Raw genomic sequence first — 17,945 nt, forward strand, 5'->3', positions numbered from 1 at the left:
TGAAACCAAACAGCTGTGTACCCGCTCTGATACCAATTGAAAGTTCAAAAACGTGTACAAAAACACTTTTGAACGTTTAGACCCCCAAAAACCAATTTAATCAATACAAGCAATATGTTAAACAACTAGTGTGCGGAAACTTAACATATGCTATAACATGGAATTGATTAAACAACTATCTAAGCCACATCAAAATAAACCACAGCAGATTAATGTAAAGGCAGAGATAGAGAGGAAGGAAGATGCAAACACAGCGATAACACCAGATATGTTATCGAAGAGGAAACCGAAGACCTCGGCGAAAAACCTCTCCGCCGCCCTCCAAGCGGTAATCAATCCACTAGAAAATACAGTTGGGATACAAGGACAGCAATAGACCCTCCAAGCCTAATCTACCCAATGCACCTAAGCCCTCCAAGCTTCTTGCTCCAACGAGGTTGCGCCGAACCTTTTTCTTTTCTAGCTTTCCGAATTCCGCTACTACACCGTAGCATCAACCAATAAAGATTGGCTCTTTCCTAACTGCTTCCCAGAACTCCAAACGTCTGTCTCACAGAGATGATAATGGTGAGAACCAGGTTTGGTATAATGGCCTCTCAAGGATTTGACAATGGAGAGGAAGAGAGTGAGGGATTTTGATGAGACTCTAAGGTAGAGATTGTGGGTGAAACAATCTGGTTTTTCTTTAGGGTTTCTCTCTCAAAATTCTCTCTGGAAGCTCTCTTTCAATTGTGGGTTAAAAGGGTATTTATACTGGAGTGAAGAGGAATGCGAAACGTCAGGTTTTTCTCCAAAACAGGGGTGGCTCGCGGCTTGACCTCGCGGCTTGACTAAGTCGCGAGTTCCAGTCGCGAGTTAACCGTATGGCCAGTTGTCCTGTTTTGTCCTGTAGTGCTCCAGCTAGCATGACTGTTCATCTTCCAGCATGCTTGGCACGTGTGCAGATTCTGGCGGGTTGAAGCCGCGAGTCCAACCGCGAGTTCCAGCCGCGACACTCTGTTTTCTTGCACACTCTTGAGCAATCTTCACACTATCTCACTCACTACCCTTACAACAATCCCACCTAAATACAGGGTTACTAAATGCTGAATTACAAGCAAATTTGGCACGGAATAAAGCCAATTAGATGGTTGAATAAATTCAACCTTACAGTTTGATTAGTGTTCTCCCCAATATTTAGGTTTCAAAATTTTGATGGGTTTGGTTTTTTGGACGTTAATCACTTGCTTTGGTATGGGTTTTGTTGTATTTTGGTACCTTGGTGCCTTTTGATTGGATTCCAAAGTGGTTAAGTTCAACCCTAAACAAATCTGATTTGTCTATTATGAGAATCTTGTTTTCATTTTCCAGCTAATTTTGTTTGGGTTTCAAATCATGATTTTTTTTAGGAAGAAACATTTTGGGGTTTTTCTTTGTATTTTATCCCCGGTCTTGGCTGTTGTGTTTGTTCTTTTGATTGGATTTATTTAGTTAGTATTTCAAGTTCTTACATGAATAAATCATATATTATGTTTGCATTGAGATCTTTGGTGATATTAACCATCAGAGTGACATACTTATTTTCTACATGTCCCTTAAAGCTTTTGGATTGTCAAGCTTCTATTGCTTCAGAAGAAAATGTCATTGTTATTTGGGTGATTCATAATAAGGGCCAATTTAGATCAAGAAATTATCACAGTTAACTATAAAACCAAAATATTCAAATATAAACAGGAAGATAAATAGTAGAATTGTAGGAAAATTACTATAAGAAAAAACCATTCTTTCATGAAATAATGTGCAGTTCCTGCTGTAATTATCTGTTTATGGAACTCAGCCTATCATAAGTTTGGCTTTACTTAACCATAGTAACGCTTTGCTTGAATCTATATCAATTACGCTTTGGCATGTCTTTCAGCTACTCTAAGCTCTGAAGAACTTATGCTATTTCTCTAAGAAAATGTCATTGTTATTCTTCTTTTTGGGGTTTTTCTTTGTATTTTATCCCCAGTCTTGCACTGCTGTGTTTGTTCTTTTGCGCGCTGCTGTGCATTTTCCAGCACTTCCTGCATCAGTTGTTAGGCTCACAGGGGCTGGTGATTGCTTGGTTGGTGGGATGCTTGCTTCCATTTGCGCAGGTTTAAATCTTATGTAGAGTGTGGCAGTTGGAATTGCGGCAACCAAAGCTGCTGTTGAGGCAGAAACCAGTGTGCCTACTGCATTTAGTTTGGCCTCAATTGCAGGTCTGTGTTCACGTATTCCATTTACAACTATTTTGTCTAGATATATAAACTTTGCTTGATAAGTTCTTCTCATAAAGGGTTTTGGGCTTTCCTGGAATCAAATGAATCCATATCATATTCCATAGCATTTGGAGGCACCAGTCCATTATCAAAATAGGAGTAGTAGTCATCACAAAATAATTAATGTTCGCTATCATTTCCATTTCTTGTACCAAATTCTCATTAATTTTGAAATTTATAGTTAATGGTCCTTCCAAATGCTATGAGAAACAAAATGAATGTACTATTGGGGGGGAGGGGTGGGGATGGACTTCGCTATGTTCAATAGAGCAGAGCATTTGAACTCGTTCTAGGGGCTATCCAAATGCCATACTGATGAATTGGGCTTGAGAGAGATGTACTATTTTGAGCAGTAATGTGCACCTCTTTGTACTTTGTGAATTGACAAGGGTCTTGCCTAAAGGATAAATTACAATGACAACCCCTGTGCTTTGTCCCTAAAGCAATGGCATCTGCATTGGCAGATCTATGTTAGGGCCAGGGGGCAAAATTCTAATAAAATCTTGTGTGTGTGTGTGTGTATTGAGTATGTATATATATTTTTTTTTTCGAAATTTTGGTGGACAAATACTTTTAACAGTTACCAAAAATTTATCATATCCAAATTGATGTATTTGCTCTGTTTAACTTTCTTTTCGATCAAATTTTCCAAAGTCTACATACCATATCCTTAGTATCCTATATTATCTTGAATTAACCATTGGTTGATTTCATATGTATGTCACTTTAATTAAGAAAAAGTGGTTCTGGCTTGAGTCAATTTGAATTTGAGTTTTAATTCAATCTAAACTTGATGTTTGTAATTAGATGTAAGTCCATTTCTAGACCTGTTTTTGTTTATTAACTTGTGTTATTTCTTTATGCTGATTTGCAATAGGAAAGACTGAAGTTGGAGCAGTTATTGGTGTTGCTAGAAAGGACTGATGATAGGATGCACAGAAAGCATTGTCATTGATTATGAACAATATACTTCATCCCTTGTAATCAAATTTGTTGGGGTGGACCATGATAAATTTAGTGTGATGTAGTTTGTATTTTTCTTGTGTTTATTGTCAAATGCATGCGAATAATGTAATCACATGAAAGAGTTGTATAATAATATAATCTATCCTGGATAGATATTTCCTACCCTTTACCACCTTGAAGTTATACATGATTGTATAAAAGAGATTAGATTAACATGGTTGGAGAGGCATTACTTGATCGAGCTCCATGCAAAATTGATTTTGGTTTTTTTTATTTAATTTTTTTTTAAGGGGTCCAAAAGTACTTTGACGGGATTAAAAACTCTTTAAGTTGATATTGTCAATTTCAATAATAAAAAAAATTTAGGCCTTTAAATTGAAAACTTTTTTAAGGTTAAAGTTGAAATTTTGGAGCTTTAAAGAAAAGCGATAAGTAATTTATTGTACGAGTTTCATAAATCCAAATTAAATCTTTAAAACATTATTCACTATAATTTGTTTTTGAAGGGCTCAGAAAGTACTTTAAGGGTTAACGCTCTTGTACTTTAAGGGCTCTCTTGACAATTTCGCTAAAGAGCTTTAAGGTGTTCTTTAAGATTGAAATCAAATTTTAAGTTTAAAGGAAAATTTTGAAACTTTTAAGAAAGTTTCTACAATTTATTGTTCATGTTTTATAAATCCAGAATTTTAATATGCTATATTTACACTATTTTGCCAAATCAGTAAAGATCTCCTCAAATTTAAGCTCTATTTAAAAAAAACAAAAAACAAAAAAAAAAAAAAAAAAACTCAAATTGTAGTGATTTCACATGTGTGCTTAGTTTTCAAAAATAAGGTTAGTGATCAATGTAAATTATGTATACAAATAATAAACAGAAGCACAAATACTTACCGAGTTTTCGCCACAACAATTTCCTTGATCGCCACAAAACAACAACAAGAATCACATGAGCCACCGTCACAACTACAATCACAATTACTAGTACAGTCATCATCACAATTACTAAACTCATCACTCATCTTGAAAGGACCTAGTTAAAGCTTCAAGAAAAATTCATACCTAGGAGAGAGACTGAGAGATCAGGGTCTTCAATCTTATATAAATCAACACAACTATGACTTTTTAAGGTTTCTCTTTACGAGTTCTACTTGGAATTGGATTACTTGTTCTATGTGGACTATGGCATCTTAAGGTATTTGGTTTTCCTAAATATTAGCACCATGTCGGTGATAAAATATTAGCACAATGCGAGTTCATATCAGGTTTAACAAAAATAAAAAATAATTTAAAGAAAAAAAATTGAACTAGAAATCTAATAAATGAGAGACATGTGTATAAAAATAATTACCCCTAAATAAATGAGAGATATTGTTGGATAAAAAATATTGGAATCTAGACCTAATTTTAAAATTTGAATGAAGCAAATGCATTTCTTTAGTATGGTATTTATGTTTATATTTTAATTCTTCTTTATAACCATTAATTTTTAATAATTTGTTATTTTCTTATTATTTTTCTAGAATAATGCTACAATTACAAATTATTTTATAACATTTTTACAAACTGTTGATGTGACCATCTTTTTATTGGTTTTTATCTAAGCCTACCATTAACATCACTTTTTCATTTACCAACAACAACTCACCACATTAGCAGTTTGTAAAATTTTTTGTAAAAAAGTTTGTGTCTCTACTATTATTCATTTTCTATACATCCCCCTTCCAACTTCTATTTAATATTTTTGTTGAAAATGCATTAATTGACTAATAATTAAAAAACAAAACTTCCAAAAGAAGATTAAACTAATGATTTCCTTCAATAATGTCATTTGGTAATTATCATTAAATGCATAATAACTAATAACTACAAAAAAAAAAAAAAAAAAAAAAAAAAAAAAACTACCAAAAATATTCCTGTGACAATTCATAAACTACCACCAAATAAAAACTTCCAAAGGGAGAGATGACATATTAAACCAATAATTTAAAAAAAAATCAAATGTATTTATATTTTAGTAATATTTATGTGTTATCTCTTTATTTACACCAAGTTCTTATAGAATTTAATCTCTTGATAATATATAATATATAGGAGATTAAATTTTGTAAGGATGTCTTTCCAATTTTTTTTTTTTTTTTTTTTGGTAAGGATGTGGTGTAAAATTCATGTTTTACCTCATCCAATCTCAACATACCACATCTTCTTATCACTTATTTAAAAATAGGCACAACTACACTCAATCAATTCTAATAGCCAGAAAAATTCCAACCAAATTAGGAGTTTATTGAGATGTTATTAGGTGTGGTAGGATGTATTGAATTTTAAGTAAAATACTAATGTGGCAATCTCTTATTGTACGATGTAAAACATGGAAAATTATTGAATACTCCTGGATTGCCATAAATGTGTACTCCCTCCTCTCACATGAATTGTGGGTCCCACCATAAATTTAATTAGTGAGACCTACAGTTATGTGAGAGGAGAGAGTACGCATTTATGGTATTTTGGGAGTACCCAATAATTACCTGTAAAACATGAGTTTTACATCTCATCCTTGCTAAATTCGAACTCTATAAATAAATCAATAACACCTTGATGCTTAAAAAAAATAAAAACCTATTTACATTGATAATAATAAAACAATTATTGTGCATAAAAATAATTATAAAAAATGAAAATGTTAACAAATGCTCTAAGAACATTTCTTAGTGAATCATTTTAAGAAATTTGTTATGAGAAAAGAAAAAAAAAATGTTTTGACAACTTTTTCTATTTCACATAAAAGTGGTGTCAGAACTTTCCTAAAATGATTTCTTAACAATTGCTCTAAAGGCACCAATTAACAAGACTCTTATAATAATATCAATATTAAAATTTAAAAAGAATTTGAAATTAGCTTCATTGGTATTAGAGCATTGAAGCTAATTTGGAATTCTTTTTATGTACACAACTGTGCTGATTTTGGCTATTGCTTCTGATGCTCATCCAGCCCCATCCACAATTATCCAACTCCATCCGCGTGGTTTTAGTAGTAAATTTGCGCTTGGTAACATATTGAAAGAAAAAAAGGCAATTAAAAATTTCAAAGAGAAACTTGTAAAGCTTTTGGATGAGCCAGCGGGAATCATTAAAAAAAATAAAATGTAAGCAGGGCCCACTCTCAATATGAGAAGGTTAATTATTGGTAGATGTCACAACTAATTGCAAGTTGTCTTGTAAAATCGTGTTTTGATTTAGTTATAATTTTGAAATGATATTTTGAAAACACGATTTTAGCTTGCATGTATGTACAGACGGTGCGAAAATCATTTCTTATTGAAGATAATATCATAATGTACTTCCTAGTTTTTTTTCTTTCCTTATTATGGAAACCTTCCTAATTCATCTTGATTGAATATTGTTACACAACTCATACTAATGTGCACACCAACCCCTCAATCTACACCGGGAGGACTGCTGATATGATCCTCCCTGACTAATGAAATGATGTCATTTATGCAAATATATGTGTGAACTTCTTAATCAGTACAAGGAATAAAAAATAAAGATTACTACATGATATCACATTTGTATATATATCAGTATTTTATTGGTTGAGAGGTTAGAGAGGACCACTTTATCAGTTCTTTTGGTGGACCTAATAATTTCTTCTCAACCGTATCCTCTAGACTCTTTGCGATTGAATAGTTTATTTATTCACAAATAACCGTGACAAATTCAAATTGATGAGATTTCAAGTCATTGATCCCCCCTAAGTCAGTAGAAATTTGGGCCAAAAGAATTAATACGATATGGCCTAAACTGGGCACAAAGTATTAAAGTGGGCAAGCAAAAGGCAATTATTGTTCAATGCGTTCAACTGGCACATGGGCCTTTCCTAAAACATTACCGGAAGGAAATTTTAGAATGGCCCATGTAGTCAACACTCAATGTTCACTTAGGATTTGGGCCTTGTCATTTATCTAAGGATTCAACCGTGATTTTAAAGTAATATTAGTGACACGTAAAAAAGTACAACTTTATACTACAACTTGTCACATGGCGAGTTATGAGTAGTGAAAGTGTATCCCCATATGGCCCTCCATCACACATCCACCAATCACAACTCGCCACATGATGAGTTGTGGCCCAAAGTTGGGCATTTTTATGTGTTCCTAACATTACTCGTGGTTTAAAGGTCTTCTTAAACCTCTATGGCTCTATCAACCTTTTTTTTTTTTGGTTGTTATGTGGCGAGTTGTGAATAGTGGAAGTGTGTCTTCACATGACTCACTATCACATATCCACCAATCGCAACTCGCCACATGGCGAGTTGTGGCACAAAGTTATGCATTTTTATGTGTCCCTAACATTACTTGTGGTTTAAAGGTCTTCTTAAACCTCTATCAACTCTTCTATAACTAGGACTGATATCAAGTCGGGTTGGGTTGGTTTTATTGCCACCAGCAACCCGACCCGATAAAAATCGAGTTTATCAGGGTGAAACCTGACCCAACCCGAAAAGTACGGGTCTTAGGTTGGGTCGGGTATTAGGTCAGGTCTGTCCTTTTTTTTTCAAATTGTGTGAAGGTGAAACTGTGAAAGGCCTAAAGAAACATTGAAATAGCCACCACTTTAATGAGCTATTAATGAGGAAAAAAATTATTTACTCTATTACTCAAACTTGCCATTTAAAAATTGTCATGGTTTTTTTTTTTTTTTTTTAAACTTCCATGTATGAAGGATCTCCACTTTTTATGATAATAAATGTTAATTCCTTTTTCTTTATCAAGTTAATGCATGCCTGTTTAGGCAATATTTTTATTGAAATTATTTTACTAATTTAGTGATTTGCATTAATGTGAAAAATTAAATTGAATAATTTATTTATTGTCATATAGGCTTAATGGTCGTGATTTCTTGATTAGGCAACAAAAATCGTGAGTCCAATTATAGGAAACCCAAAAAATTTATTAAACAGAAAAAAACAAGAAGCTTTTGTTCATGTTTTGAATGATTCCTTGATCTAATCAAAATAAAAAATATATATTAGTGCTTGACGGGGGGAAACATTTTTCCGGTAACTGGATTATGGGAAAGCTATAACAACATCACATGCCTATTTAATTACTTCTAACAATATCTATCATCAATTCACCCAACATAGTAGTCTCAAAACTATTGAATTCCTTTTTCAAATATTCGAAGGAACATGAAGCCAAGACATTGACAAACATAACAAAGAGCACCAAAGACTAAATATAACACATGCATTAAGTAATTATACCTAATAGAGGGCTTCTTGATTCTCAAAAAAAAAAAAAAAAAAAAAAAAAATAGAGGGCTTCCCTCTGATGCCTGCTGAAGCTCAGCAATATCTGAGCCCGGATTCGAGTTCCTCATTGAATGAGAAATAAAATTTACCTTTTTTGTTTACATCAGCACTAGCTTAGTTTGGAAATATACTTTCCAATAAGAAACAAGATCCTTGATATAATTAGGACCGAAATAAAATCTTTTTTAAACAAAAATTTGACTTTCACTATGGAAAATATTATTGTTAGAGTTGTTCCTTTTTTGTAAATTCCAATTATTTTATTATCATTTTCACCTTCATTTGGATGGAAAGTATTGTCATTAGAAAATTATGCTAGAATTTAAAAAAAAAAAAAAAAAAAAAAAAAAAAAAACAGATTCACAGACGAAAGATGGACAGTGTTTTTTTATTTTTTTTTTAAGATAGGTCGGGTCGGGTCGGACCCGAAACCAACCCGAACCCAAGACAGACCCGAATATTGGACCCGAACCGACCCAAGCATCCATTCAACCGACCCAAGATCCTTCGGGTCGGGTCGGATCGGCCGGGTCTATGCTCAGGACTATAACAATGATTTTTTTTTTTTTTTTTTGGTTGGTAAATTTCATTTTAAATAATATACTTTACGGGCGATTTCAAATTTAAACATATAAATTTAAAAGTTTCGATTTAAAACTGTTACAAATTTAGACCTTATAGACTTATGGTCTCCTTGCTTTCAAACTAAATCCTAAAATTTTAAATTATATCAATTTTAACCTTAAATATTTTGATATTGATTTTGGGGTTTGATTTAGGTTGAAATTGGGTTGTGGCCATGTCACTATTTTGCCAAATCACTAAAGATCTCCTCAAATTTAAGCTCTATTTATAAAAAATAAAAATAAAAAATAAAAAATTAAAACTCAAACTGTAGTGATTTCACGTGTGCTTTGTTTTCAAAAATAAGGTTAGTGATCAATGTAAATTATGTATACAAATAATAAACAGAAGCACAAATACTTACCGAGTTTTCGCCACAACAATTTCCTTGATCACCACAAAAACAACAACAAGAATCACATGAGCCACCGTCACAACTACAATCACAATTACTAGTACAGTCATCATCACAGTTACTAAACTCATCACTCATCTTGAAAGGACCTAGTTAAAGCTTCAAGAAAAATTCATACATAGGAGAGAGACTGAGAGATCAGGGTCTTCAATCTTATATAAATCAACACAACTATGGCTTTTTAAGGTTTCTCTTTACCAATTCTATTTGGAATTGGATTACTTGTTCTATGTGGACTACGGCATCTTAAGGTATTTGGTTTTCCTAAATATTAGCACCATGTCGGTGACAAAATATTAGCACAATGCGAGTCCATATCAAGTTTAACAAAAATAAAAATTAATTTGAAGAAAAAAAATTGAACTAGAAATCTAATAAATGAAAGACGTGTATAAAAATAATTACCCCTAAATAAATGAGAGATATTGTTGGATATTTTTATAAAAAATATTATATTTATTTTAATACTCATTTATGTGTATCAATTATCCCTTAATGTCAGATACGTTGATTGCTAAATTTTGAAATTCAAATATAATTCAAAATTTGAATAGTTTTTGTCAATGGTTTTAATCAGGAAATTTATGAACATTAACGTGATATTAATACCATAATTGCCAGCATATTTGGTTTTATTACAAATATATACTTTCCATTCTAAACGTTTTGTATTCAAACGTTCTTATTTGAATATAACATAATAACATCATATATGGAAGATTTTTCAGCACTTAAATGTACAACTATTGCTGAATTATTTTATGTTACCATATATACACAAGTATTTACTATAAACACATTTTTATTTTTGAATTAGAAAGCTCCAGACTTTTCAAAAACAATTTTTTATTCTTTTTATTTTTTATTTTTTTTTATTGTCCAAAACACTTACCATCTATTGCTTCTTACTACTCACAAAAATATTCTATCTTTTACAAAATTTTCTGGGAAAAGAAAGTACTATAGGGAGTTTATATCCTACGAGCAGTGTAGGCTCGCAGTGTAGTATTATTCAGACAGATCTAGTACCTACTCAATGTGGGAATTAACAGTTAACATATGCCCACAAAATGCTTCCAAGTTTCAAATCATTGGCAACTCACATTTCAAATCGTTGTCTTAGGGTGCTACAATCTCCTGCACTCAAATTTCTGATCAGTCCACATTACGTTGCAGTTCTCCTGAGCTACTAGAAGCTACCAAGTTACTTTGTACTATTGATCACAACCCAAAGACAAACTAGCTTCACTCATGTAATAACTTAAAGTGGACTAGTTGTAATTGGAACTTCTAGTAATCACTTGTATATCATACGCAATGTGGAATGCGGTGACGACTCCACAATGCCTTCACATTTTAAATCATTGGCAACGTAATCCTTAGCACAAGGTAGCATGAGAAACAATTTTCATGTGCTTCATATGATATTGCATTGCAAGCGTCAAGGGAAGAAGTTTGACCACCATTAGTTTTGGAAAGTATTAGCAAACTCAACAATGCCTGTATCTGAAAATCCATTTCATTGAGTCTTTTTATGGAGAGACAAATTACTATGTCAACTAATAATGTGTTCTATTCTCAAATTACTCTGAAGGTTGACACTCTGAAATATAGCTATACAAGAAGTATACATCTAATATTATGATTAACCAAACTCCTGCCCTGCTTAAGCATACTGAATATAGGCTTAGTCAACAGCAAGACTGCTAATAAGTATGACAAATTGAAAGAATAGGGATTATGATCACCCATTTTGAATAAGCAAGCCAACTAACTTTTATATGCATCAGCTCATATGGTATCAAAGACTAAAATTCTTACACAAGGACTACTAATGTTCTTATTGTTTAGTCTCTTCTATCTACTGTAATAGAATCTAACAAAGAAATTTGGACTGGGTCATATTGCTCTCTTCCTAATTAGATTGCATTAGCACTTCTATTCTATGTCTCCAGAAATGTGAAATTATTTATCAGAAAAGAAGACATTTGTGGACTGATGAATTCCTGGCCATTATCAACAACATTATTGTGTTCATCAAACCAGAAATAAATAAATAAAGGATGGAGCATGAAAGGTACCTTCCCTGCAAACAGCTCCTCAAGAACGCGATTTATTTGCTTGTCTTCAGCCACCATTGCTAGTGCCATACTGACCAGTTCATTTGATAACACATAGTCACTAATTCTGGACACTGACACCAGGTTTCTTGTCCTAGAATCCAGGATTTCACTAAGAATTATTGATTTGTCTGAAGCATTCTGCATTTGACGGATCCAAGAGCTGTGAGAGAACCCAGAGAACCGTAAAGAAGTTGAATTTCTATCTTTGTGTTGAAGACGCTCTGACTGCAATCCATGAGATAACACGCAGATTTTATCAGCAGTCAGAAGTGAGAAATCCGTATGTACAATGACAATGTATGGTGGTTATAAAAGTTTTGGTTGAGCTATAAACAAAAAGGACAATCACAAACTTAAAACACTAGAACACTCAAACAAAATATTGCAATTGTAGCTACCTGTATATCTCGTATAAGAAGAAGAGTGGCAAGAGATCGTGAATCAGCTTGCACAACAGAGTCCTCCAGCAATTCATCTGCAAGAATTAAAATCTGTCCGTTTAGAGTTAGTAAGTTATTAAAGAATTAACAAAAGAAATTTCCAGAAGTTTTTGTTCATACTCAAAAAGGGGAAAATCTGCTTTGTAAATTAACTACCATGCTAATTAGATGTTGTGAATAGCTTATATAAGTTAGTATGTATGGATGTAGCATGTATGGATGCGGCATAGAAGCCCCCGGTTTTAATTTTGGCATAAGTATTTTGTAGCAGATCAATATGTTAGAAAGAGGATTGGTTGTATGATGAAGTTTAGGGAAAAATTCTACATACACTGAAATTCCAAGCAAAATGAGTTGTCTAGTTCTGTTTCCAGAGACATACATTCTACATTTCAGATTTGTTTCCATGATTTTCAACCTAACTGCAGAACGGTTTTGTTCACCTATCTTTTAAAGCCATTAATTCAGTTAACTGTTAGGTCTAGTAAGGCCCTAAATTCATTCAACTTTCAAACATCATCAAGATTCACCAATTTACATTAATTATATTAGAAGCCATCTCTAAAAAGCACACATATATTAGAATCCTAATGTTTTTTCAACTTCCATCAATATCCATCAATCTCATGGTAGTCCAAGAATCCTCACTATAAGCCTAACCTGCAAATCATGATCTTGCACTTTCAAAACCCAATGTTACACACAAACTTCCAATCCATCCAGACTTAACAACAACAAAGCCTAAATCCCAATTTTTTTGGGGTTGGCTATGGATCCTCAACAAGATTAATCAGGATCGGCTATACATATTCTTTTCCTCCATTCTATTCAATCCAAAGTCATAGCTTTCGTTACTTCCTTAATTGACAAGTCCTTATAATTACTTCTACTGATGTTATTTTTAATCTTTCTTTACCTTAAGTCCTCTAATTTTTCTTTTTTCCAATGTTGTTATACTAAAAAAAACACACACACACACACACAGGGAATACCAAAGAAGACTTACAGAATCAAATTTCTCTAAAGGAAGATTCTCTAAATGCCGTCTAATGACAGCATTCCCCTCATGATGGACAAGTTCTATGTTCTCTAATCTAGATACATCAAGTCCACCATCAGCCAGCTTCTTCTCTCTTTCTTTTGCTGGAACCTCATTAAACATCCACAGTTGCGAACCTGGAGCCAAACATGCCTCTAGAACCTGAAAAATGGCAAACCACTGATAAAGTTGGAGCTCCATATTGAAGGGTTACAGAGCCAGTTTCCATATTGCTTGATGACTATTTTAATTTTCTTAATTTATTTATTTCTTTAATATTTAACTGGTAACTTGTCTCTGTTTTTGTATATTAGTATGAAAACCTCAGATTTCTTATACTATGTTCACCATGCACAACTTACCTAAAAAAGCTAGGAGGTTATAGTAAAAATGAATTGAATCATGTGACACAAAATTTATTTTATATGTGTAAGCAAGTTACCATAATCATATCATCAATGTCACGACGCCAGCCACAAAACAATATACACTCAGGATATTTTGGAGGGTCGGCTATTTTTGGAAAAAGACCCCTACGTACCTGCAAAAAGGACAGAGCATGAATGAGATAAGGAAAGACAACTGAAATTTTTTTTTCTACAACAAACCATCAAACATGATGAACATAAAAACATAATCATTATTTTTCATATACCTATAGGTGAAAATATGAAAATATAATAAAGATCAGACCCAGTGGTTATCAATAGACCGCTTTCTGTCAATCTATAAATACACATGTCTACAGGTAAACACAACATGGAAAGATCAACTTGTTCACATTGATTTTTTTCACTATATTATAGTGACATATCACCAATAGAAACTCAACATAAAATTTATCTACTACAAATAGATTATACTACATGACATATAAACGTTGGACATCTGTGCTTCTGAGCTTCATATCAAATCCAATAGCAGCTCAAACAAAAGGGGTGGCCCTCTTGACACCAAAAAACCTGCACCCCAATTTCATATCCCAGACCTGCCCACTTTAAAACAGAGTGGTAACACTTGGACAGAAGGCTAATGATGGCTGGATCTTTTCAATTTCCCAAACGAACATCATGAAATTACAAAGCCAAATGTAAGAATTTAGTCAGACATAAAGTTTTGTAACTTCCTAAGCTGCAACTATCAATTTGAAAAAAATACACGTACACGGTTCGCTGCTACATGGATTTAGAAAAGAAAACAAGATGGAAAAATTACCTCTGGAGGGTGATCTGGAGCATAAGTGTCATCATCTTCAGCTATAACAAGGACTTCATCCCCTTCTTTCAAAACATAATCATCATCTGGATTTATGGCTATCTTTCCGCCTTCAGCAGCCACCTTAATTCCACAGGGAACTGCATCAGGAAATGAAATAAGAACATCTTTAAAATGCAGACCATCCAACTCAGGCCACCTTTTGATATAAAATTCAGCATTCTCAAACCCCAATATATCCTCCCATATCTGCCAAAAGAAGGGGAATTGAATAGATCAAAAAAATGTAGTTTAAATTTAGAATTCAAGGGGACCTAAAATTGTAGAAGAGAGGCTGTATAATTCATAGGTTTCATGTCATACAATATGACAAATGTGATATTCATATAATTAGAAACAGAATAGAAAAACATTAGTACTTATGACCACAAGACAGCCATGTTTTCTGTGTGCTTTTCTTTCTGAAGAATTTTTAACCAAAATCTGTTGATGAGACTCATCAATTTAATAATTAGTATTGTTAATTGAGTCTCATTAATTAGCCTCATCACTGTCCTATTAGACATCTCCTCATGATAACTGCCTCTACTTGACTTTTCCAATGAATCATCTCCTTTCTCTCATTAAGGACGTATTTAACTTCTACTGTATTATTTATAAATTACACAAGCACTACGGCTCAGTTATTTACAATTAAGATTACAACCGCTACATGCCTATTTGATTTGCAATTCATACTAAGAATTTTTTTTCATTTTTAAAAGTCATTTAACATTTTAATTTAGTTAACTGAGAACAGAAAATTCAAATAACCTGACCATCTCAACTTAAGATAGTAATTTAACTGAGATTTTTCTAAAAAATCTACCAAGTTGATACCAATCTTTTCACATTTGCTTGTCATCTTTATGTACAGACAATTTGTTTAAAGACATAATGTTATTACCTTGCATAAACTTCACCACTAATTATTTATTATTGTTGGTCTTAAATAACATATACTGTAATTCAACTTTAAATTAAATACATGACTAATAAAATTGATTTAAATAAAAAAAACATGTGTGTCAAACAGGTTTACAAGCTAGTTTGGAATTCAGTATGATGCTACACTGACAGAATAGCAGACAAGGATTTACATGTTAAACCCCCTACAACTACAAGAGACCCACAAAGTGAACACATTCTGCCCAAAATAACAGACCAGAATAATTGGCCCAAGAATGAAATGACAAGATTACTTAAAATTGATTTTGTATCACCACCGCATTCAAGAGAAGTTAAACAGAGAGAACTGAGAAAACATGCTGATGTACACAAAGCAGAATGCTGGATTATAGGTAACTATGGAAAGGCAGAGGTCTCTCATTTTTTTTCCTCATTTGAGTCTGGCTCTAATTAAGAACAATCAATGTCAAATTTATAAGAACTTGAAACTAAGAGTGGAGCTCACTAAAGAAAATTTGTTACACAAGCATGAAAGTAGTTTGATGCAAAACATTTAGAAGAACCTAGGAGTGCAATTAAACACCCCCCCTCCCCCTCCCACATGCACACACCCAGCAAAGATAAGTTAGAAATTAAAAAAAAAAAAAAAAAAAAAAGAGGGGGGGGGGGGGTGGGGGGAGGTTGGCTAAGTCACTGGCTTCAAATTTGTGAGAGAAATGTAACTATAGCATAGCAAGTAACCTGTGCAAGGCCTGGTTGTAGAGCACATTGTATCATCAAGCGCCCAATTACATCACGTGCAACTACTGTTTCAATAAGATCCCCTCCAACAAGTTTCACCAGGGGCTCATTATCAATGTCACTCATCTCCACAACAACATGACCCCTTACACCCTCTTTCACTCCAGTGAGACTGAGCACAACCCTCAAAGCACGTGCATCACTCTGTTAACAAATATATGAACATATAAGTTATTTTGTTTCAAAGAAACAATATAAATCACTGAGAAGCATAAGGACATTGAGAATTGGTAGTAACCAGATCAGAACTTTCATGTGACACTAATACAATGATAGCACGTGCCTTTGAAACTGAGACCTGTGAATATGGAGAGGGAAAAAATCTGAATGAAAGATGTATTTTTTAAAAGATGATGAAAGTAAAAGAGCAATCAACTACAGTGATCAGGGAAAAAAAAAAAAGAGCGGGGGAGAAGGAATCTTAGATACCAAAAAGTACCTTCTTTAAGTCAGCCAGTATAAGAGGACTGCCACTTCGGCATATAACAGATGTCCCCATGAAGTCAAATTCTAGCTTTGCTATGTCTATCTCCATTTCCTCCTTGTCTCGTTCTGCAAGTACCACAACAACTCCACCACCAATGCTCTTGTTTGCTATTGCAAGCTGCTTCAAGAGTGGACCCTATAGCCAACAATCATAAATTAACTTTGAATTGTTTTATCTTAATAAATTTGACACTTTGATCTCAAGATTTATGCAGTTCACCCATTTCATCAAACTAAATATGTTCAGGCTTAGAGAAGCCAGAAACAGAAAGGGTCAAGGGCATATGAGGTTCACTTTGCACTTTCAAAAGGCATAGAGATATACCATTCAATAACTTAAGAACCAAAAATGTTAAGGGGTGCTAGCGGCAAATCTAACTTCGCATGCACCCTGTATATGCTGAAACAAAATTTTGGACAGAAACCTTGCACTTAAAAGGCAACACTCAGTTATTCATATCAACTCATTTTCCTTTTCTAATGGACGTCAAGAACCATAATTAGACATGAAATTCCAGTAACAGTTAAGTTCATGCTTTCTACAACTTCTTAATGGCTGAAAGATGAAATTTTTGGTTATATGTAACTAAAAATTAGCAGCATCTCAAAAGTTCCATAACAACTTCCCAAAGCTAAACCAGTATTTACCAATCACCCCAACACTACAATCTTAACAATATCCAGAAGTTAAAGGAAAATCTAGATATCACTTGAAGATTGCCATTTTATATCCTTTCTCTTTTCATTTACCTAAAATAAAAAAATATATATATATTAATAAACAAAAACCAGTACATCACAGCGCAGCAGCAGCAGCAGCACCAACCTCTGCCGACACAGGTCGTCAGTGCTGCTAATCATGGCGCACTAAACTCACCAATTTTGATCGGCAATCACTTTCATTGCTTAAAACTGCAACACAAATGGTTGTTCTTTACATCCCAATTAGATCAAACCCAATCTACGATTCTTCTCCTCTTGGAATAACCCACAAAAATCAAAGAATGTTCAGCTGCTGCCGTGCTGTGATGTATTGGTTTTTGTTTATTAATTTATTTTTTATTTTAGGTAAATGAAAGGAGAAAAGGCATGAAATTAGGCATTAATGAAATAAGTGGACATGTGGCAAATTTTAATTAGTAGAACATATAGTAGAGCACAAAAGGTGTGGCAGAATTTTAGAATTTTTTTTTAAGAGAATTTCAACTTATGGTGTCTGCTTCTAATGATAGTTCTTTATCATCAAATCAAGACATCAATCAATTTTTAGTGTGGCAGAATATTTCGACTAT

At 33.3% G+C, this 17,945-nt stretch overlaps 1 protein-coding gene across 3 annotated transcripts in view; it reads right to left on the bottom strand.

Annotated features, from left to right (window-relative positions):
- LOC126715975 (ion channel POLLUX-like) overlaps positions 1 to 17,690 on the bottom strand; it is a 37,107-nt gene extending 19,417 nt beyond the window's left edge. Inside the window, exons 1-9 of one of the 3 annotated variants that reach the window (XM_050416857.1) lie at positions 17,531 to 17,690; positions 16,607 to 16,789; positions 16,406 to 16,465; positions 16,108 to 16,311; positions 14,419 to 14,667; positions 13,646 to 13,744; positions 13,171 to 13,365; positions 12,123 to 12,215; positions 11,683 to 11,949 (exon numbers count right to left, since the gene is read on the bottom strand). In XM_050416857.1, coding sequence (XP_050272814.1) covers positions 11,683 to 11,949; positions 12,123 to 12,215; positions 13,171 to 13,365; positions 13,646 to 13,744; positions 14,419 to 14,667; positions 16,108 to 16,311; positions 16,406 to 16,465; positions 16,607 to 16,702 — 1,263 coding nt within the window. In that variant the 5' untranslated portion in view covers positions 16,703 to 16,789; positions 17,531 to 17,690. Of the gene's footprint in view, positions 1 to 11,682; positions 11,950 to 12,122; positions 12,216 to 13,170; positions 13,366 to 13,645; positions 13,745 to 14,418; positions 14,668 to 16,107; positions 16,312 to 16,405; positions 16,466 to 16,606; positions 16,790 to 17,479; positions 17,505 to 17,530 lie in introns of those variants that run through there. The other 2 variants (XM_050416858.1, XM_050416859.1) reach the window with 2 other exon arrangements.
- Between the last annotated feature and the right edge of the window lie 255 nt (positions 17,691 to 17,945).

This window comes from Quercus robur, chromosome 2 (assembly GCF_932294415.1).
Source record: "Quercus robur chromosome 2, dhQueRobu3.1, whole genome shotgun sequence".
Classification (NCBI taxonomy): Eukaryota; Viridiplantae; Streptophyta; class Magnoliopsida; order Fagales; family Fagaceae; genus Quercus; species Quercus robur.